Source organism: Molossus molossus, unplaced genomic scaffold, assembly GCF_014108415.1.
Source record: "Molossus molossus isolate mMolMol1 unplaced genomic scaffold, mMolMol1.p scaffold_m16_p_24, whole genome shotgun sequence".
Lineage (NCBI taxonomy): Eukaryota > Metazoa > Chordata > Mammalia > Chiroptera > Molossidae > Molossus > Molossus molossus.
Genome location: NW_023425360.1, coordinates 4,986,817 through 5,008,464, shown reverse-complemented (window position 1 = coordinate 5,008,464; position 21,648 = coordinate 4,986,817). Strand labels below are relative to the sequence as shown.

Sequence of the window (21,648 nt, the reverse complement as noted above, 5' to 3'; positions counted from 1 at the left end):
GCCTTGCCTGCCCTGCCTCCCTGGGAGCCCCTGGCCATGTGGGGCCGGGCCCTGCCTCCAGGCTGCTCCCGGACTCCGCCCCCACGGAGTCCTCTTGCCCAGGCTATTCTCCAAGTTCTGAGACACTCAGGGAGGGTCTCCGAGAGAGGGGGAGGTTAGCAGGTGGTAGGTCGCCCGGAAGGTTCCAGAACCCCAGCCACGTGGCCTATCGCCACTCCATCCTCCCCTCCCCGGAAGGGACAACGTGATACTGCGGTACTCACATGTGTCTGGGTTGTGGCAGTTGTGTCCCTGACGGAAGTACTGGGGGTTCTCGATGACGGGGATGCGGGTCATGCCGATGACCACAGTGTCCGGCCCGGCGTCCAGCGACGAGGGTGTGGTGATGCCGTGGTTGATGTGGTGCAGCGGGCTGGCGGAGTCCTCCTCGCCGCTGATGACAGCCACGGGACCTGCACACAGAGAGACACGGGCCCGGTGAGGCACGTGTGCCGGGGCCCGGCCGCCCGCACACCGTGTCCCCTCTGCCGCCATGTCCCGCAGCAGCAGCACACTCGCTGGACGGACCTCCTCGGTACCTGGATTCTGGGTTCAGAGACCAAACTTGACCTCTCGTTCAGGGGCGGAAACTCTACCACATCACGGCATAAAAATAAAAGCGTGACCGGAAACGACCACGACACAAATGATTTTCACTTTCATCAAGTCCAAAGTAGTTCAAAATAATAAAACTGTCTGGCCGGTGTGGCTCCATGGCTGAGCGTCAACCCTGCACCAAGAGGTCGCCGGTTCGATTCCTGGTCAGGGCACATGCCCAGGTTGTGGGTTCGATTCCCAGTAGGGGGCGTGCAGGAGGTAGCCAGTCAATGTTCTCTCTCATCGATGTTTGTCTCTCTCTCTCCCTCTCCCTTCCTCTCTCTCTAAAATCAATGAAGAAAAATAATACTACTAATAATAGAAGTTTTAGCCCTGGTCGGTTTTGCTCTGTGGTTAGAGTCAGCCTGCAGACCAATGAGTCGCGGGTTCGATTCCGGTCAAGGGCATGTACCTTGGTTGCGGTTCGTCCCGGCCCTGGTCAGGGTCATGCGGGAGGCAGCCAGTTGATGGGTCCCTCTCACATCAATGTTTCTCTCTCTCTCTTTTTCTCTCTCTCCCACTCTGTCTGAAGATAAATGGAAAAATATCCTTGGGTGAGGATTAAAATAAATAAATAATAAAAGTTTTAAATAAGTTGCTTTGCTGATAGAGCAACAGCAGGATTTCGACAGAGAAAGGGAACGACCCCGCAGCCTGGCGGCAGCCCACATGCTGTCCCTTCCCCCTCGAGGAACGTGCAGAACTGCCCCTGTGAGGTCCCTGCCCCAGGGTCTGATCCCACTGGCCGGGGTGCAGCCTGGGCATCTGCATTTCAAGGGCTGTCATGTGTGTCCCATGGATGCTTGGGATCTGGGACCTCTCCCCAGGGCCTTGCAGAGTGGCCGCCAGAGGCCGCTAGCAGTGCGACTCGACTTTCTTTGGGCTCTGCCATCAGGTGTCCCCAGCCCGCGGCAGAGGATCCGGGTGGGCCTGGATGGAGTCTGAGCCTTTACAAGGACAGCGATCAGACTGCATCACTGCGGCCTACGGGCATCGGGCAGCTGTCCCAGCCTCCGCAGACCCGTACTGCCCGATGGCTTCCAAGAACATCATTTGTGTCTCCGCCAACCCCAACGCCACCCTTTTCTAACCGGAAGAAGGAACCCAGTGAATACAGTTCTTTGCAAACACAGGTGGGCCAGGAGATTCAACGCGGGGGTCTGGGTAGAGCGGTGACTCTGGGTGGTGGGGCGATGCCCCCTTACGCACAAATAGAAGTCCTACAGGGTGAGGGAGCTGTGACCGTGTGTGGCTTCGTACAGCTGGTGTTTTACACGGCTGCTTTGCAAGACACGGGGTCCCAAGACAAAGCACCTGCCGGGATCTGGTGTGGCGGCTCGAACGATATTTGCACGGCGGAAATCCATTACCTCGTACTCGGTTTATGGGGAGAACACTTTTCATCGGGCAGCGAGGGGAGGCGTCAATGAGGCAGAACTAAATGGGAGCCTGGTACACGCACAGCGAGCCCCCGGAATTCCATCCCGTCGGCACAGACGGGCTCGACCCACGACAAATCTCCGACTGGAGGAGCGAGATTAGTGGTCGCCCGAATCTTCGCGGTGATCGCTCCCCCCGGCAGAAAGGGGCCTGTCTCCCTGTCGAATCTTTGAGAAACGTCACAGTGATTTCCAGCTGAACACAGAAAGCTGAGCCCCGGTCTTTACCCTCCTTCTCGCCCCAAATGCCGCTCAAGTATGAAAAGATTAAAGACATGTTTGTGCACACAGAGAAGGAAGAGGGGAGAGGGGAGGAAACACAATATTTCAACGTTTTGGGAGATGAGAAACCGGAGGAGGAAGCTACTGGAGGGCCGGCGGTCTGCACGGGGAGTGTTTACGGGATCGGGTGTGCTGCGGAGACCCCATACTTGAAGGGACGGGGTACCCACAAGGCTGGGGTGAGACTCAGGGATGGAACAAGGCACCCAGGCCATCCCTCGCTCCCATCCCGCTAGAACCAGTGGCTTATTCTCAGAGAAAATTAACCCTGAAAGGCTCAGAGGCCCCCTGGTTTAAAGCGTGAAGTTGGACCTCGTCTTCCCGCTCCCAGAACAACGGACACCAGGAATGTAGCACTGCCTACCCCTTCACCACCACCCCATCTCGACTCACGGCGCCCCCTGCAGGAAGTTAGAGCACCCTGCTCTGAGAACCTAAAGGCCTCAGGAAAGACAGACAGCTAGGCAGTGACCGCTGAGGGTCTCCCGGTGAGAACAAGCTTACTCTGAGATCACACCTTCGTGGAGCCGGACGCTTGACAAGCCCCGCCCATGCGCACGGCCACGATCTCAGTCACTTTCTGGTGCTCGGGTCCCGAGTGTGAAGAAACAGTCCAGGGCCACTGGGCACTGCAGCCAAGCCTCCAACTGGCTGAAACTGGGGACCCGGAGGAAACAGGAATGCGGGGAACAGAAGGGCTTCCCAAACGTCACCGAGAGCCTTGGGGAGACAGACGAAGGCACCGCACCCAGCAAACAGGAGGACACCAAAAACATGAACGATGAAAGTGTAAGAAAAAGTCCTCGGGCCCTGGCCGATTTGGCTCAGCGGTTAGAGCGTCGGCCTGCGGTCCAGAGAGACCCGGGTTCGGTTCCCGCTAAGGGCATGTACCTCGGTTGCAGTTTGTCCCCGGCCCTGGTTGGGTCGTGCGGGTGGCAGCCACTCGATGTGTCCCTTTCACGTCAATGTTTCTCTCTCTCTCTCTCTCCCTCCCACTCTGCCTGAACAAAAAATGGAAAAATGTCCTCGGGTGAGGATTAAAAAAAAAAAAAAGAAAGAAAAAGTCCTCGGGACGTATGATCCCCAAACTCGGAGAGTCAGAGAAGAGTGGGAGATAAAGTCAAGGGAATGTCCCCCCCCAAAGTCACACAAAAAAGGAAAGAGATGGTAAACAGGAAAGAAAAGATAAAGAAACCAAAGGCTCCATCCAAAGACCCAACGTCTGATTAAAAGCAGAGAGAGACAGCCCTGGCCCGCGTGGCTCAGTAGCGAGAGCGTCAGTCCATGGACTGAAGGGTTGCGGGTTCGATTCCCGGTCAAGGGCACGTACCTGGGTTGCAGGTTCGATCTCCAGCCCCAATCAGGGTCATGTGGGAGGCAACCAATTGATGTGTCTCTCTCTCTCCCTCCGACTCTAAGAAAAAAAAAAAATCAATGGAAAAATATCCTTGGGTGAGGATTAATAAAAAAGAGAGAGAGAGAGATGGGGAGACAGAGACAGACGGAACAGAGAAAGAAAAGAAAGCGGCGCCGGGAAGGGGAGAGGATGAAGCCTGTGTTTGAGCCTCTGTCCATCTCTAAAGTTCTTCTTCTTCCCCACAAACTAGACATGTCCTCTAGTATGGCTGACAGCCAGTATTTTTTAAAAACAGCTAGAACTTGATGTGAATATGTGAGCCCGTCAAAGAAGGCATCTAGGAACAGATGAGCAAATGTTTTCAAGACTGGACTAAACCATTTAAGATAGCTTTGGGCAGTCAAAGCCAACATATATGGCTAAACTGTAACATCTGGGGGCCAGAATCCATCTATTTCTATACTCTTTCATATGTGCCTATGCTTCCTCCAAAGGTAGGGGTTCGGTCTCACCGAGTGGTTCACCAAGTACTTCCCGGCACCTGGAGGGACTGCACCCCTAGAAGTCAGGTCCTGTCCCATCACTTTCTTTGGCTAAAGAAAAGTGAGCAGAAGTGATATGCATCCCTTCCACATGGAAGCTTTAAATCCGGGGTGTCCATGAGACATCACCTCACACTTGTCACAGTGGCTAACATAAAAAAAAATCAACAAACAAGTATCGGCAGGGATGTGGAAAAAAGGGAACCCCTGTGCACTGTGGGTGGCATTGCAAATTGGTGCAGCCGCTACACAGAATAGAGGCTCCTCAGAACAGTAGAAGTGCAGCTACCCTGTAACCAGCAATTCCACTTCTGAGAATATGTCCAAAGGAAACAAAAACACTGTGTCAAAGAGATCTCCGTACCCCATGTTCAGAGCACCATTATGTACAATATCCAAGATACGAATACAGCCTAAGTGTCCACTGACAGAATAAAAAAAGTTGTAAATACACATACACGTGCACATGTACACACACACACACACACACACACACACACACAGGCCAAATGGAATATTATTCAGGCATGAAAAGGAGGAAATCCTGTCATTTGGGACAACATGAATAGACCCTGAGCACATTATGCTAAGTGAAATAAGTCAGACAGAGAAAGACAAATACATATGATCTCACTTACATGTGGATTCTAAAAAAAAGAAAAACAAGCTCATACATGCAGACAACAGCATGTTGGTTGCCAGAGATGAGGAGTGGGGTAGACAAAATTGGCGAAGGGGATCAAAAGATTGTTCAGGGGTTAGAGCGTTGGCCCACAGACCAGAGAGTCCTGGTTCAGTTCCTACTAAGGGCATGTACCTCGGATGCAGTTTGTCCCCTGCCCCGGTTGGGGTCATGTTGGTGGCAACCAGTCGATGTCTCTCTCTTACATTGATGTTTCTCTCTCTCTCTTCCTCCCTCTCTCCTTCCCACTCTATCTGAAGGTAAATGCAAAAATGTCCACGGGTGAGGATAAAAAAATTAAAAATTAAAAATTAAATAAATACAAATAAAAATACTTTATAAAAAAAAATAATAAAAATAAATTAAATTGAATAAATAAGTCCCGGGGATGTAATAGACTATATGGTGATGATAGTAATACTGTAGTGTATATTTGAAAGTTGCTAAGAGAACAAATCTCAAAAGTTCTCATCCCACACAAAAATCTCTAACTATGTGATGTGATAAATGTTAACTAGACTTATTGTGGTGATCACACCTGGAACCAATATATGTCATTTATATCTCACGTTTAAAAATCCAGTGTGTGATCTGCCGTGTTCTCATTTTCCTGCCTTGGAAATTGTGGGGGCATGAAGCAGCCCCCAGTGAACCTCAGTCCCCAAGTGAGGCTGGCATGGAGCTGAGGAGTCCAGCCAGTACTTGACGCACATGGGCATCAGTGAGCTCTGCTGGGTTAAGTCGCCGAATTTGGCAGGAGCGCTATTTGTTATCACAGCATAACCAAGCTCGTGCTGACTGATACAGGCATGGAGCCATCTCCATTTAACGTTGTTTAACCTTTCCTTCAGACGGTGTGTACGTTTCACACCGTCTTCAACACATCTCTCCAGAGTGCCTTGTGGCCCGGATGGGCTGATTGTCCTCAATGATGCGTTTCATCTGAAAACGCCTCCTCCCAACTCTCTGTCCCAACGTTGAGCTCTGACGGAATTGTGGTCCACATAGAGCCTCCGCTACTGAAAACGACACCTCCGCCTCCTGACCCGACTTAGGAAGTACGCGACACAAACGAGGATTCTCGTGCTGTTTCGATGTGTCAGGACGAAACAAACAAGCCGACCTCCAAATTAAGAAAACGACGTTTTCTGAAACCCGCTGATAAAAACCCAACATTGGCGTGTCCCTGGTGGGTGAGAGCCCGGCATCCACAAATCGGAGAGCAGGACCTCATGAAACAGGGTAAGTGAAGCAGAGTCATGCTCAGAGAGGGATTCCGCTTACGGTCTCATCAAAGGAGCCTGGTCCTCGCAGGCAAACGCAAGAAAATCAATTTCTTCATTTTTATTGGCAGATGTGGGACAGAGGCCAAGCGAACATGGGCCGTGCCCAGCAGCCTACCTGGTGACAAGTCACCAACCCTCGTCCCTGGACCCTCCCCTCTGCCTCCTCTGGCGTCCAGACAGACTTGGCCACAGTGATCCCCAGGGCACCCCAGGCCCTGCAGCCTGCCCAACAAGGCATGCCCTCCATACTTCTCTGCCTCTCTCCCTGAGTCATTTCCCACAAGATAAGCTTTATTCTCCGGCTCCAATCCCCTCCCCGCCTGTTACAGGAGCCAAAGGCACTGTTCATGCCTCGTAGCATTCATAACTCGGAGGTATCGCCCGGTGATTGGAAATCAGGCCGCTGATCCAGCTGCCCGAGAGCCCATTTAAGGAAGGAGAAGGCAGGATGAGCACCCTGAACACATGATTTCCCTTAGCTCGGTTCATCACCGCAGCAACCCAGGGAGAGAGCCTGCTATTCCAGTAACCGCGGCTGAAGAAATGGGAGCCTCGGGTTTTATAACTGGCCCAAGGTCACACAGTTAATAAACGGCAGGAGGACCCGCATCCATCTGACTTGGAAGTCTGGGCTCATTACACTGCACATACCGCCTGACCCTCCAGCCCTGTTTCTCTGCTATCGGGACAGGTTGTGATGGGTCGACCAGCGTCTCCTTCCCGCTCCCGGTCTTTACGGCCTTGAGACTCACTGACGAGAGCTGGCTGCTTTTAGGGGTGGGGCTCCCGACTCTTCCGGGGAACTTGAGACCCGCGGCCGTGCACCAGGCTGCAGCTGGAAGGGCAGCCCCCCTAAAGGAGCTCAGAGGCCGAAGAAGGACAGGGAGCAAGGGGCCTGAGAAGGGAGACATGGGTAGCCTGGAGGGAAGGCAAATGTCATCAGATTTCTGCACAGACTTTTCACGCAGACAATATGCAGAGCATCCCAGGCAGGACAGGGAGCGAGGAATTCCCTTCCAGTTGCACAATGCTGGTGTGTTCACCCAAACCCCACAGAGATCACAGCTCAAGTCGCTAACTTTCTAAGCACAGCTCGGGCGCTGTACTGTCACTGGCTGTGTTGCCCCAAGGCAGAGGTGTTATTTCCTCCAAAGGATGAGCCATGGTTTTTCCCCAGCATCTCAGGGACTTCCGGCGAGGACGAGACCGTCATTTCAGACCGTGCAGTAGTGGCCGCTGCCCCGTCAGGCACCGCGTCTCTGTGCCCTTCCTCACTCACTCATGTCACTTTCTGCACCTACTAGACGACGTCACATAATCTGATTTCAACCAAGAGAGTGGGAGGCCAGGTTTCTGTGGGCTAAGCCCAGATGCCTCTGACCTGACCTACTTCACAAGAGGACTCAGCATCTAAAAACTCATTAGTTGCCCGGCCGGTGGGGCTCAGTGGTTGAGCGTGGACCACGCACCAAGAGGCTGCCGGTTCGGTTCCCGCTCAGGACACATGCCCAGGTTGTGGGCCCGATCCCCACTAGGGGGCATACAGGAGGCGGCCAGTTGATGTTCTCTCTCATCGATGTTTCTATCTCTCTCTCTCTCTCTCTCCCTTCCTCTCTCTAAAAAAATCAATAACAAGAAAAACATTTTTTTTCATAAATAAAAAATAAAAACCCATTGGTTGACCTGTGCATGGTTTCATGTGAGGTTCTTTTAAGTCAACATGGGGCACAGCTCGTTAGAGGAGACAGAAAGGACTCATGCCGAGGGGACAGAAGACTCTCTCCAGGAAAACCGGGGTCTCCAGGGCACACCCTGAGAGAGGGCCTCCCGAGCAGAAACCCCCCCCCCCCCCGTGGTGTGGGCCTCCCACGCCGCTTCCTAGGCAGCAGCTTACACAAGGCACGTCCGGAGGACACCCTGCGCCCGGTATTTCTAAATACAAGTGGAGTGAGGTCAGGGCCTACGGCCATCTATAGAACACCTGCTTCTTTGCCCAGAGCGACGACCTGGTATCAAACCAGACCGCACAACAGCTGCGTCACGGACCGCGGTGCACAGCCCGGGCCTTGCGTACCTGTGCTCTCACGGTGGCTCGCTGAGGTGGCTCCCGTCACAGAGTCTGAGCACCGAGTGGTCTGCCCAAGGTCACAGAGCTCGTAAGACAGCCTCCTGAGTCCAGCTGGAGCTGTGGGGCTCCGGGGGCCGCATTCCCCATCACTCCCCTGGGACAGACTCATTCGGCCCCGACTCAGGGCGGTCTAGGACTAAGTACTTCGGGACTGCGACGCTCCAGAATCTAAGATCAGGAATGAGGCCTGGACGTGCCGTCGGAGAGAAAGCAGACAACCCACAGCCTCTCCCAGGCCACTCTGAGAGTCTGGCTCCTCCCCAAGCCCCGAGGGGTCACACTCCGCTCACCTGGGTTTGATGGGGAGCCCATCACCTTGGGTCACACGAAGAAAGGTACTTTTTCCTTTAGTGGAAGATGCTCACTGGGGAGGCAGGGGGCTTCCTAGGAGCGTCGAGGAGGGAAGGCGGCGGGAGTTACAGACCACAGCGCCCTTTAGAATGAAGGGATCTCACGACCGGCTGCATTAAACCCAGAACCGCATAGCCGGGGAGACTCCTCGGATCTGTGGGACACATCATTGCTCACAAGGCAGTTTCCTGCCCGCCCCCTCAGTCACCACAGCAACCCAAGCAGACACTGAAGACAGGGAGCATGCTCCCCATTTCACAGGTGAGGACACCGAGGCCCCGGGTTGTGAAAGCGACCTTTCACACGGTCAGGGGAAAGCGGAGACTCGAACTCGGCTCTTTGGCGCTCACCTCCAAAGCACACCCTTTAGAAACGTGAAGGGTGGTCGTGAATCTCAACTCGCCAGTGGGGAGGAAGAGCCAAAATGCCCCCCCCCCCCAGGAGCTGGGAGGACTCCCCACCAAAGGGATGTGCATGGGAGGTGCTGGCAGATCTCATGAGTTCAGCAACTTCTCAGAGACTGTAGCACTGAGCCCATTCCAGGACCTGACATTTCAGCTCCTGATTCAGGCTACACCTCCCAAATCGGCCCTTCCCACCCCCGTGCTCTCCAAATCCTGCCTCGTGAGCAGGCCCTGAGCTAAGGTCGAGGGAGGAAGGGACACACAGGCCGTAAGAGCCCCAGGTCTACAGCAGGGACACACAATAAACCCATGGAGATGGCACAGGTGATGAGGACCGCGTTCCAGGGGTGCCCAGGGCAGCAGAGTGTCACATGGGAGTCCCAAGCCGGGGCCGGAGAGAAAGGAAGGCGGCCCTGAGAAGGACCCCCAGCCTAGCAAACGCCTTGAGGTCCATCACGCGTCATCCCTGCAAACAAGCCTTGCTCCAGCCACCGGACTCGCTCCCTTGGTAGCCACCACTTCCAAGACACCTCGAGCCCTGGCTGCTGCCTCTTCTCCCCACACCCCTGGGCAGCAGCTGGGCAGGGACTGCAGCAACACCTATTAATCTCCTGGCTTGTGCATCCCTCCCAGACACGCCATAAAAATGATATAAGTGTTTCATTGGATCAGCGCTGCAGCAGATCTGAGGAGGGCGCAGAGGGTCGAGTCAGCTCCAGCGTGGGAAGGGCATAAATACAGCAGCAGAATCAATCGAAGGAACACTGTATCCGTTCTGCAACCTCTTCCCTGGTGCGCTGTGTCTACTGCAGCGCCTGCTCCGTTTTGCGTCTGCCCCGCGCAGGGCTCTGCGGCCCGGCCAGCACGCGGGGTGCCGTGTTCTCACAGGAGGTCCCTGAGTCACACAGAGCACAGCCATGAGGTGACATGTGTGCTCCCCGCCGGGCCCGCCTCCAGGTGCCCCAATCCCACGTGTGCTCACGCAGACGTGCTTCTGGGCAGGAATGGCTACAAACTCACACATAAAACCAAACCAGTTTATGATGCGTTGAGCAGATGGCAGGAGGCTTCCTGGTCTGAGTGTCTTTATCACTGCAACCCTTCCCCACCTCGCCAGACAACACATGTCCCCGGATCGGTTATACTTAAGGGCAATCTATCAAGGATACGGATCACTCAAACCAAACACCCCAGAAAGGGGTGGTGACGTGGATGGGGTGGGGGGAGTCTAGTAGTACTGAGTCAACCATTTATTTTTCTAAACATGGGCCAAATTGGTACAAAGGAAAGAAATTCAAAGAGCGAATCGTCCGGTCTGAACGCACCCATTCTTCCTGCAGTCGCTTCTAAGGTGTTGTTCTTAGACTAACTCCGACCGGGAAATATTATTAAGCCTACCAATTCGTAACATATTAAACCGAGCAATTCAAGGTAAGAGGTGCTGACCCCCCTCATCATCCATTAACCGAAAGGAGGTCCGAATAAGGAATTGGACCCCGCCCAAGAGAAAACAGGTCCTCACTCAGTTCAGCTATGCTTAGTGGTCCGTGATTAAGAGGAGGGTGATCATGCATCCTAGTCTTCCCAGATAGCCCTTGTAAACATCCGTTGTTCCAGCATAATTATGAATATGCCTACTTCCGTTTAAATGATAAATAAAACAGTCACCCTAATAAAATATAACTTTGACCCTGGCCGGTTTGGCTCAGCAGTTAGAGAGTCAGCCAGAAGACTGAAGAGTCGCAGGTTCGATTCCGGCCAAGGGCACGTACCTCGGTTGTGGTTCAGTCCCCGGCCCCGGTCAGGGTTGTGTGGGAGGCAACCAATCGATGTGTCTCTCTCACGTCGATGTCTCTCTCTCTTTCTCTCTCTCCCCCTCTCACTCTATCTAAAGATAAGTGGGAAAATATCCTTGGGTGGGGATTAAAAAAAAAAAAAGAATAAAAATAAATAAAATAACAACAGCTTTGGGCTTCTATGTGCGGGAGTGTTGGGTGGAGAAAAGACAGCCCTGGGTAGACTCGATGGCTGTTTTGGACCCCAGCCACTAGGGAGCAGTGTCACAAGTGAGGATGTGAACCACGCTAGCCAACATGTTTCTCTCCTCCTTTTCCAAACGTCCTTTGAAGCAGCCTTGGGGTGTACCTTCACAACGTCCATACGGGACACTGTCCTTCTCGGGCGGTCCACGCGCATCACTCGGTGATGATGATGCAGCCATTGATTTTCCGTTCCCTCTTCTCCCTCGCTCCCTTCCCCCCCCCCTCCCTCGGGCGCAGGTCAATCAATCTTCGGCCATCCTGATCTACTTGGAAAGCTTAACTGCCATGAAGCTAAACCACTTGTCCTCTGGCTCCAATCTCTTAGAGAAATTAGTGCCAATGGAAGTGTCAGTATCAATTTCATAATGTTATTGGATGAAGGCAAGTCCCGTATTCCTGACGGGCTATCAAAGTGACGAGGATTATGGGTAAGGAACAGACATCTCTGACAGCAACGGCGATGACTCAAGATCAATTAGACGGACAAGACTATCTGTAAGCCAGATCGCTTAATGCTGACACCGGTGCGTTCCCCGCAGAGGCTGGCTCTCTGGATGCACAGACCCCTGGTGTCTCCAGGGGTAACCAGAGAGCCTGGAGGCTGGGAAAGCAGCCCTTGGCCCTAACTTTCCCCCAAGAGGATCTAAACAAAGAGTCCTGATAAAAGAGCAGAATTCCGCTCTGTGATGGGAAGCCTGACTCTCTACCCACCTTTCCCTTTTTCCTTTTTCCTTTGCCTTCTAAAGAAAATGTCAAGATGAAATGTAAGCTACGTATTCAGATTTAATTCTGCTGCGGTGTCGAGGGAAGGCTCGGGATTATTAAAGCGGAAATCAAGATCTTGTCAAAGTCAGACCGTCGTAGCAGGGGAGAAGACTTGGCGTGGAAGGCAAGAGCAGTAATGGGTGCCGCCAGGGCCCCGAGTGCTAATCCAGATTCCCGCCCCGGCCTTGCCGTGAGGACGCTGGGCGCAAGCAGGAACAAGTCACGTTACTTCTTCGGAGCTCTGAGTGCCTCCCTGCAAAGTCCCCCATAACCTGCTGCTGTCCCGAAACAGTGGGAGGACATGAAATGCCAACAGAGCCAGGACAACCGAGGGATCAGAGGATGTTTCTTACGACCTGGCAAGGTGTGTAAAAACTGATTTTTCTCCCGTGCTTGATGAAAGATGTGCAGAAGTAACCCTGGAGCTGAGGGTGCAGTGGCTGGTGGGCCCAGGGAGAGAAAAGCAACCTTTTCTCCTGCTCAGTACACCACGCACAAGGAGTCCGGAAGGGAGGCTCGGACTGCTCCTATAGTATGCCTCGTCTATTTTAAACCCTATGCTTAACAGCTTATTTGCCTTCGTTCACGTGCGTGTATGTTCCCAGGGCAACGGGCATAATTTTGAGCCTGTGAGGTTACAGTTATTTTTAAGCAAGTTTGCTTTCTTGCTTTTTGACTTCGTAACAATACTGTTTGTTCGCATTCTGCTAAACACTCCACTATGTTCTGTGGTGGAATTTACAATCTGTCCGATTTTCAAGCGTCCGTTTCAGGAAAGGGGTGTGTTTGTGGGGTTAGAGAACACCAGTCATTAACTAGCTCATCTTGGCATGGACCTACGCAAATGCTCCGTGGAGAAGGTGAGTGTGTAGCACTCAGGAGAACGCCAACCACGGCCAAGAGGCTGTTGTCAATATCACCCGGAACCGCTGACTTCCCCAAAACATTCGGAATATTGGCCTGATAAGCAAATGTGTGAATCGAGGATTCCCACCAAGGTGCCTGCAAATAACAGGCTCTTTAAAGGCATGGTATTTTAAGATCATTGACCAATTGGGGGGAGGGGGGAGATGGTGAGAAGAGAAACTTCAAGTGTGAGAAGTCCCTGCTAATCACAGAGGGTTTGGAGTCCGTGACTGGGCATCGGCCTGGAGAAAGCTACATGAAGCACTGGACAGGAAGCAGGACCTGTTAGGTACACGCACACGGACCTGTTAGGTCTCCTGCTCACAGACACACATGTGATGTTCTTATACTCAGCCACTGGGGAATGTATCTATGGGAAACCTTGAGTAGGTTTGCTGCTATTTGCACATAATACCATCTTCACGGAAGGAGGTTTTCATTTTATCAACGGTTTGCCCCCAGAATTTAAGAACATGCAATTAAGAGAAGTAAAGGAAATGCCGATGTCACATCAGGGTCTTGGGTCATTGTCCTACCCTATGGTGGGTAGGAATGCAAAGTCTGTGTGTCACAGTCCATGCAGGGAAAACACATTTCAAAGCGGGAGAAGTTCATGGGTCCCAAAGTCACCAAGTTGTAACCCTGATGCTAATAAGTAGCATTTATTTTTTAAATGGTTGACTTTTTTTTTTTTTTTTTAGCCTCACTCGAGGACATTTTTGCAATTATCTTCAGATAGAGTGGGAGGGAGAGAGGGAGGAAGAGAGAGAGAGAAACATCGATGCGAGAGAGACACATTGAGTGGTTGCCACCCACACAACCCCAACCGAGGCTGGAGACAAACTGCAACCGAGGTACGTGCCTTAGCAGGAACCGAACGCGGGACTCTCTGGTCCGCCGGTCGATGCTCTAACTGCTGAGCCAAACTGCCCAGGGCTAAATGGATGACTTTGAATGAGCCTAGGTATCATTCCCATCTTGGCCTGGATTCACAGAGGGTCTATCTGTGAAATACTTTCCACTTCTGTGATACATGTGTGTTTTCAAAGTTTCACTAGGTAGACTGAGTGATCCACACAACATATATGTGTAAGCAGGTGCACACACATGAACCAGATGTTATTTACGGAGAATCCTCTGTACCCCAGGCGCTGGGTTATGTTTTCCTATATTTCCTCATTTAATCAAACTTCTGTTAGATGACTATCTACTATGGCCAACAACTGTCCTCAGCAATTTATAAATATTGCCTCATTTAACCCTCACAAGCTTGCATTGATTATCTCCATTTCATGGACAAAGAAGCAGAGACCCACACCCATTTCATTAACTTGTCCACGGTCCCTCGGTTGATAATTCCAATCCAAGACACCTTGAGTCAAGGCCGGTAGTTTTCCCATAGTATACTGTCTGCCATTCGTAATTTAAAAAAAAACAAAACAAAAAACAATACAGAGAGCGAGCGCATATTTGACATTTTCCTTGAATCTGTGGCTGAATTTCCATCAGATTCATTCTCTGATTTTATATAAGTGTGTCCTGATTCATAAACGTGTAGAACTTGGACTTGACACCCCAAACCTGTCATTATCTACCAACCACAATTCCTACATTTAATTGAATAAAAATAACCTTTTTTTGGCCCTGGCCGGTTTGGCTCAGCAGTTAGAGCATTGGCCTGCGGTCCGGAGAGACCCGGGTTCGGTTCCCACTAAGGGCACGTACCTCGGTTGCAGTTTGTCCCCACCCTGGTTGGGGTCATGTGGGTGGCAGCCAATCAATGCGTCTCGTCTCTCTCACATCAATGTTTCTCTCTCTCTCCCTCCTGCTCTATCTGAAGATAAAGGCAAAAATGTCCTCGGATGAGGATAAAAAAATACTTTGGTGTTGTTATTCCCCAAATACATGATCTACATTTCTACCTCGTCACACCTGCTCTTCCCGGGAGCCAGTTAACCCTCACCACTGCCTTGGGGCCTGTCTGGAGCCTGCCGGTCCCTCCTCTCCATCTCACCGACCACCCACCCAGGCACTTCCTTCTCTCCATTCTTGCAGTCTTCTGAAGCCCAAGGCGTCCCGGTCACTTCTCCTGTCTCTCTCTGCTGCGTCTCACTCCTGCAGCCCAGGAACAGGCTTAGACAGGGAGGGGGCTGGTTCCGGTGCCGTCTTTGTACTCCTCTGACTCCGCAGAGACAACGGTGCTCATCGAGGTGAGAAGACTATCAGGCCCCAAGGGGGTTCCCACTGCTCTGTTCATCACTATGCTCTCGGCCAGGTCGCTGAAATCTCTCCAAGCATCGGTCCCCTCTTCTACAAAGCGGGGTTGAGAACGGTAACTGCCTCATCCGTCAAATCAAATATTTATGTAAAGCACTCGACATGGTATCAGCGCTCAGTAAATGTTGACAAAACTAATAAAGTAGAACAGAAGTACCAGTGAGCTGACACAAGAACTTTGCCGCTGATACTTCTGATCACCGTCGGAGAGCCTCTGATTTTCATGTGGCCGCTGATGACGTCTGTGTTTCTGAACGTCTCCCGCGCCACGCGAGTGGATCAGAACAATCCGATGCTTTTCATTGCTCATCAAAGGAAGGAAGCGTGGTGATGCAAACAAGCAATGAGTTTTCTTGGAGGTGGAAAGGACCTTCATGAACAGAACGGCTAATGTTCTAGGTGTCTGTGGACTTGAGCCTGACCCTTCACCCACCCAGGAATGCAGAGGGGACCCGGTAAAGTTCAAGGGCACTGTGGTGCATGGACACAGTCCCTTCCTTTCTGTACCCGAAGAGAATGCAGAATAATGGATGTGATACATATGTCCAGCGTTCGTAGGAAAGAGCTGGAGTAACAGGGCAGGATGCGAAGTACTGACACAGGGTATCTCACCCCACACCGTGTCCTGGAGACAGGCTGGGAAGGCAAAGCCTGGGTGCCCCCTCCTCGCCTCCCAGCGAAACGGGAAACTGCGGCCCCACGCATCAGGAAGGGACAAGGTCGATTTGGACCCACATCAGTAGGACTTAAAAGCCACTTCTCTCGTCTCTGTGCAGGCATGTTACTGCTGCAGCCACAACACATTCGCACCCATGGAGTCTTTGCAAGGGCCACCAGGACTTCTCGGGGCGCCGTCCTAAAGCTGAATCTCCCCTCCAGCCACGCAGCGTATGGTTCTGTAAGCTTAAGCATAATTAGTGCTGACTGTTACCACGAGGACTTAATAGATTTATTGCAACAGTGAGTTAAAAGTGGCGTGTGCTAGTAAATCAATGAGGAAGGAGAGGAGCAAGCACAGTCTTTGGGGAATGGGGCTGCCGGGAGGAGTGTACATGGTCAGGGAGTCACCAGCAAACATGGCAGACAACGTGTCCCAGCAACACAAGCACCTGTCCAAGGAACAGCTTGTCAGACTTAGGTATCTGACCAACGAGGAACTGGAAATTAAAAACAGACCTTGGTCCCAAGGGGCATCTACCTTACTAACTGCGAGACTTTAGATAAGTCGCTCAACTTCTCTGAGCTCTGGTTTAGCAGGAGTCAGACTGGGTTATACGCTTACCTCCTAAGACTGTCCGTTCACCATATTGGACAAACGTTTGTTAGGGGTCTACAATGAGCCAGGTGCTGTTCTGGGGATTGGGGTTCCAACAATGAGCAGAACAAAGTCCCTGTCCGGAGTCAACATAGTAATACGAGGAGGCAGCCGTCTATGGAAAACTAAACCGTGAATATGTCAGGCAGTAAGAAGAGCCGTAAAGAAGTAGGCGGCAGACTCAAGGAGACCAAGTGTGATGGAAGCTGATTTTGCATAAAGGGTGGTCATGAGGTTCTGGGAGCCAGCGGGTTCGAAGGGGCTGTCAGCACAGAGACCGGAGACCTCGGGCCTGGTAAGCAGAAGGGTTGAGCAGGGGAGACCTTCAGCAGCTCCCTGGGACTGATATGTAAGGCTGTTGTACAGGGTACTTTCCGGGAACGGTCCACGACACCTGTAACCCCAGGTTCCTGAATTCAGCCAAGCTAGACAAGAGCAAGCCAACCCTGGTTCTGACCCCCAACACACAACAGGCTGTAAGGCACTTCGCTGAAAGAAAGGGACTGTGGTGGGAGGCTCTGCACCTTCAAATACAGGCTCTTTAGACCTCAGCTGGGCAAGACATTTGTCCCCTCCTGGGCCTATTTCTCCGTAAGATTAATGGAAAAAATAACAGCACCTACCTCACGATCCTAAGATCACGGCGAGAAGTGGAAGAAGAAATGTCTGGAAAACACTTCGCACAGTGCCCGGCACACAGCAGTGTCTCCATAAAGGCTGGATGTCACTCATGGAGATGCTGAGTGCGGACAGGTGCGTGGATACCTCGTCCAGGTGAACGAAGCTGCTAGGAACTAGCATTTCCGGTGCTTCGGAAATTGGTCGCACATTTCCGTCCCCGAGATCCAGCTCTGCAAAGGGGAGCTGACTGGTTGACCCGACACGACAGGAAGTGGACGGTAGATGGAATGCGCCCTGCTGTGTGTCGGCAGGGAAATACGGCGGACAATGCAGCCCACGCTAGTATCACGGGCCCCGCTCCCTGACGGCATCCACGTTCTGTACCAGCCGGAGGCCCTTCTCGGCAAAAAGGAATAAGAGCCATGAAACCTGCCTTGTTTGTTTGTACTGCCAGTTACACAGTCAGTCAATCCCAAAAATATGTATTGAGTGTCCGCTGTGGGCAAAGTATTCAATAATAACACTGGTAGTTACCATTTGTTGAGAACTTCATATAAGCCAGGCATGGTGTTCTATGGATCCTACTGACCCGGCTCACAGCCTCTTTCTCCACGGATTCTGGTCTGGGTGACCTGCTCACCCAGGACCTACACCAGCCAGAACCCCCCTCCCTTGGCACCAACCCCACTTCCAACACAGCACAGTACACCTGGCCCTGCAGCTGGTCATGGACCTCAGGTGCCCTACCTCTGCAGGTCCCCCTAGAGCAAGGACCTGTTAAAGCCATGTCCGGGGCCTGCAGAGGGAACAGGACACTGACAGGCATGTCACGCGGCCGGAATGGACGGGTGGGTGGATGGGTGGATGTATGGACGGAGACTAAAACACAGCGCGGCACCTCGCATATCAGTTCTGCAGTTTCTGCGAAGTACTTGGCAGCTGTCATTATGGTGGCAACCCCAGGGATCCAGCCAGAACCCTCCTGGGCTCCATTTTCTCCGGGGTCAGGAGGACACAGCACTGCCCCTACCTTCTGACAATACAGCATTGCTTACAGTCGTCCAGGTATTATGCTCCCCGTGCATTTTTTCCCCCATCAGAATCCCACAATCCTGAGGTAGGTGGGTCCTATGGATACCACCAATTTGCAGATGAGGACACTGAGACTCAAGGAAAACCTATTTCCTTGCCCAACATCAAGCAGGTGAAAACAGACAGAGCTGGGATTCCAATGCACAGGCCTCTACCCCCGGAGCCCGCACCCCTCCTGTGCTTTGCAAGGCCGTGAGGCGGCGCAGGGGGAGGGAGGTGGTCTGTCCAGGCCGTGGTGCATCCTGGGAGCGTAGGTTCTAGCAAACCCCAGGCCACCGGCAGAGCCTCAGGGCCTCAGATTTCCGTAGACGAACCCAGAGCTTCGTTGCCAACAATCCTTTTCAGCCCTCCCGCCTCTCTACAGGAAAGAGATTAGAGGAGATCTGGGCCACTTAAAACATTAGAGCGGGAGGAGCCGGCGGATGGGGACATGTGGCGTCTCAGTGACCATATGCAACCAACGCCGCTGGTGGATCGGGGCAGCTCTGGGAGAGAAAGCACGTCCTGCCTGTTGGACTGGGCTCAGGCTCCTATTCTAATAACGCGATTTTATGAGAACCACCATCATATTTCCTGGAAATGTAAGATGCATTAAACCCGTGACCCTCAGACACGCCACCACGGTCATCATGGTAACTGTCCTCATGACGATGTCTCAGCTCTGAGATCCCAGGCGCTTGCTCGCTCGCTGGCTTACTTGCTTCCTTCTCTCCATCGCCCGCCGACACAGACAAAGGCCGGCAGACATCCCGCCCGCCCGCCTGCGCCGCACTGAGACCCACTGAAATGCCCAAGGAGGCTCAACAACCAGCCAACACAAGACCCGGCGTTTCCACCTCGGCCCCCTCTGAGTCCATCGAGCGAAATACCCAGGACGGGCAGGAAGGCTGTACTGTGGCAGCCACAAAGTTTGTTCAGGTCAAAGTCAACGTCAGCCCCTCCTAGCAGCTGGGACAGACTTAGAATTCGGGTCGCCGTGATAAGAAAGAGAGCGCAGGAGCCAAAGGGGCTCCTGTCTTCTCTCCCTCGTCATCCCTGAAATGAACCAGCCGAACAGCAAAGAAAAGGGCTCGAGAGGTTTTGGATGTAGGTTAAGGCATGGCTGGCGGTCAAACTGGGGAGAGAGCAGACAGACGAGGGAAAAAGGAAAAAAAAAAAAAGAACAGCAGGCCCCTGGGTCCCGTTGCTGAATATTTCTTCGAGTGCTCAACTCGAAAATCAGTTAGGACAAGGTGGGGGAGGCCTGTTAGCACAGACTTTTTTATAGACATGTATTTTTAATGTGGAACCCCGATCAGATGGGAGGGCGTTGAAGAAAGATGTGGGCAGGTCAGAAACCGAGCCAAGTGGATGTCTTTTTATAGCCGATGATTTATATCGAGTGATAGCTCTTAAATATTAACAGTAAGTAAATTTTTAGGGCATAACATTGGAGATGAAGGGAAATGATAAAATTTCCCTTTTTTTTTTTTTTTTTGGTTCATGGTTCAAATTTAGAAAACTAAATACAGTTCTACCTAGAGCTGGCGATACTCATACGGTACATCACCGGCCGCAGGGCCTCGGCTCCATTTCGGGACAAATACACGACATCAATGCGACACTGAGATCGTCACTTGGAGCTGGGAAGAAACTTGCTTCAGGAATCAAAATCACCTCGCACAGATTTCAAATGGGACGAAGCGATGGGGTTTTCACAAACGTGTGCAGCTCACGGGTTGCCGACGGCCACAGGACCTTAGCGTGCTTCTGACCGTGGGAATGTGTGGCAGGTCCTCCTGCCCCGTCCTGCCCCGGCCCGTGTCTTCCCACCGGGGAGCTCGGCAGAGGGAGAGAGCACCCTGTCTGGCTGAGAGGCTCGGGGAGGGACATCTCTGCTGATTATGACCTTCGCTTGAGCAGTGACCTCTCTCCGGCGGGGTGAGGAGCAGAAACAAGTGGCCGTGGCCCAGGGCAGTTATGAGTCCCCTGGCCAGTCCTGCAAGGGGGAGAAACAGCTCCGGGGGTGGACACGCACCAACACGGTGAGTCGCCTGCGCGGGGACAGGAAGGGCCAGGGACGAAGAGCCCAGCAGATGCTCGGACGCCAGGAGCTCAGGTGACAGAGCTCACTCTCCCTGGGGGAGGGCTCCCACGTTCTCCAAGCCCACCCCGCACCCGGGCAAGTGGAAGAGCAGAGGGCAGAGGGCACAGCCCGGGCCTTGGACTCTGACGAGGTCGGGAGCAGGACTGCTCTGGGCAAAGGGGGAGCTTGGGTACCATGCACAGCTACAAGCACAGACTCTGACAGTACATTCAGGGGTGGGGAGCGTCCGGCCCCCGGGCCCTGTAAGGCCTGAGAAATCAATACCAGCTCACATCACACCTCACCCAACTAGCCTGGCCAGACCTAGCCGGCTAATGTTTAAGCTGATCATGCTGGATGGCCCACGAATGATGTTATAAATATCCACATGGCCTTTGGCCGAAAAATGGTTCCCCGCCCCTGATAGATCTGGGGTTCAAGCCCCAGTTCCCCGGTCCCTGAGTGGCCTTTTGCAAAAAATGAATTCTCTTCTCTCTCCGTTTCTTCATCTCAACATGGTCATCATGAGACAACTGAACTCACGGAGTTGTTATCAGGGTTACATAAATTAATATACAAGAAGGAGTTGGCATGTATTCGGTTATTATCCTAAGTGAAACTGAGCATCTTTCTTCCAGAGGTTAGCGAAAGTGTCAGGTCAAGCAAGCAGCTCTGTCTCGGGCGGGGCCTCCTCTCTGTAAGACACCCAGCATGTCGCTGTCAGCCCCTCCTCCAGAATCTACCCGGAGCGCCCCTAGCGCACCCCCCTGCCCCGCTTGGTGCTCATTCCCAGGACACGTACCCGCCAGCGAACCCAGCGGAAGGTCTCCTGCAAACCCAGACAGCAACCTCCAGCCTGGCCCGAAGCGCACCGCACGGGCAAGGGGTCGCTTTCGGGAGGGCGCGCCAAGAGCCACGTGTCGGGGTCTGGGACCCTCGGTGCCATCACAGGATGATGACACGCAGAGGGTCTGAGTGTCAGGGAAGTGTCCCCTTCGTTCTCCTGAGCCAGCAGGGAAGGGTGGACTGTGGCTTCCTCCCGACAACTCCGACGTTCACCACGAGCAGGGAGCTACCTGCTCATCCAGGAGAGACACGGGGGCCTGCCGGGGTGTGGGGTCCTCCATCGGAGGCCTGTTCCCGCTCTCCCGGAAGGGATGAGATCTTCCAGCAGCAGTGGGTCAGGGGGCAGGAGAGGGGCCGGAGCCACTCCAAGAATTTAACAAGCGTCTGATACCAGCTGCATAAATAAGCCCTTTAATAAATTAGAGGGCTATTCATTTAAACGGATCGTGCCACCCTTCGGTGCCAGTTAATCTGTGATTCAGACGGATCGGGGATGGCGCGCTGCTGGGAGACACAGCTCAGAAGAGAGAGTGGTTTTGTCCCCCGAGAGCTGGGTCTCACTCGGCACGCGGCACACACGTCCTGTGCGCCCCCCACGCAGATGCTCCTCTC

At 52.8% G+C, this 21,648-nt stretch overlaps 1 protein-coding gene across 1 annotated transcript in view; it reads right to left on the bottom strand.

Moving 5' to 3' along the window:
• Positions 1-21,648, bottom strand: part of NTRK3 (neurotrophic receptor tyrosine kinase 3) — a 315,656-nt gene that overhangs the window by 139,411 nt on the left and 154,597 nt on the right. Inside the window, exon 13 of the mRNA XM_036278049.1 lies at positions 264-452. Coding sequence (XP_036133942.1) covers positions 264-452 — 189 coding nt within the window. The remainder of the gene's footprint in view (positions 1-263; positions 453-21,648) is intronic.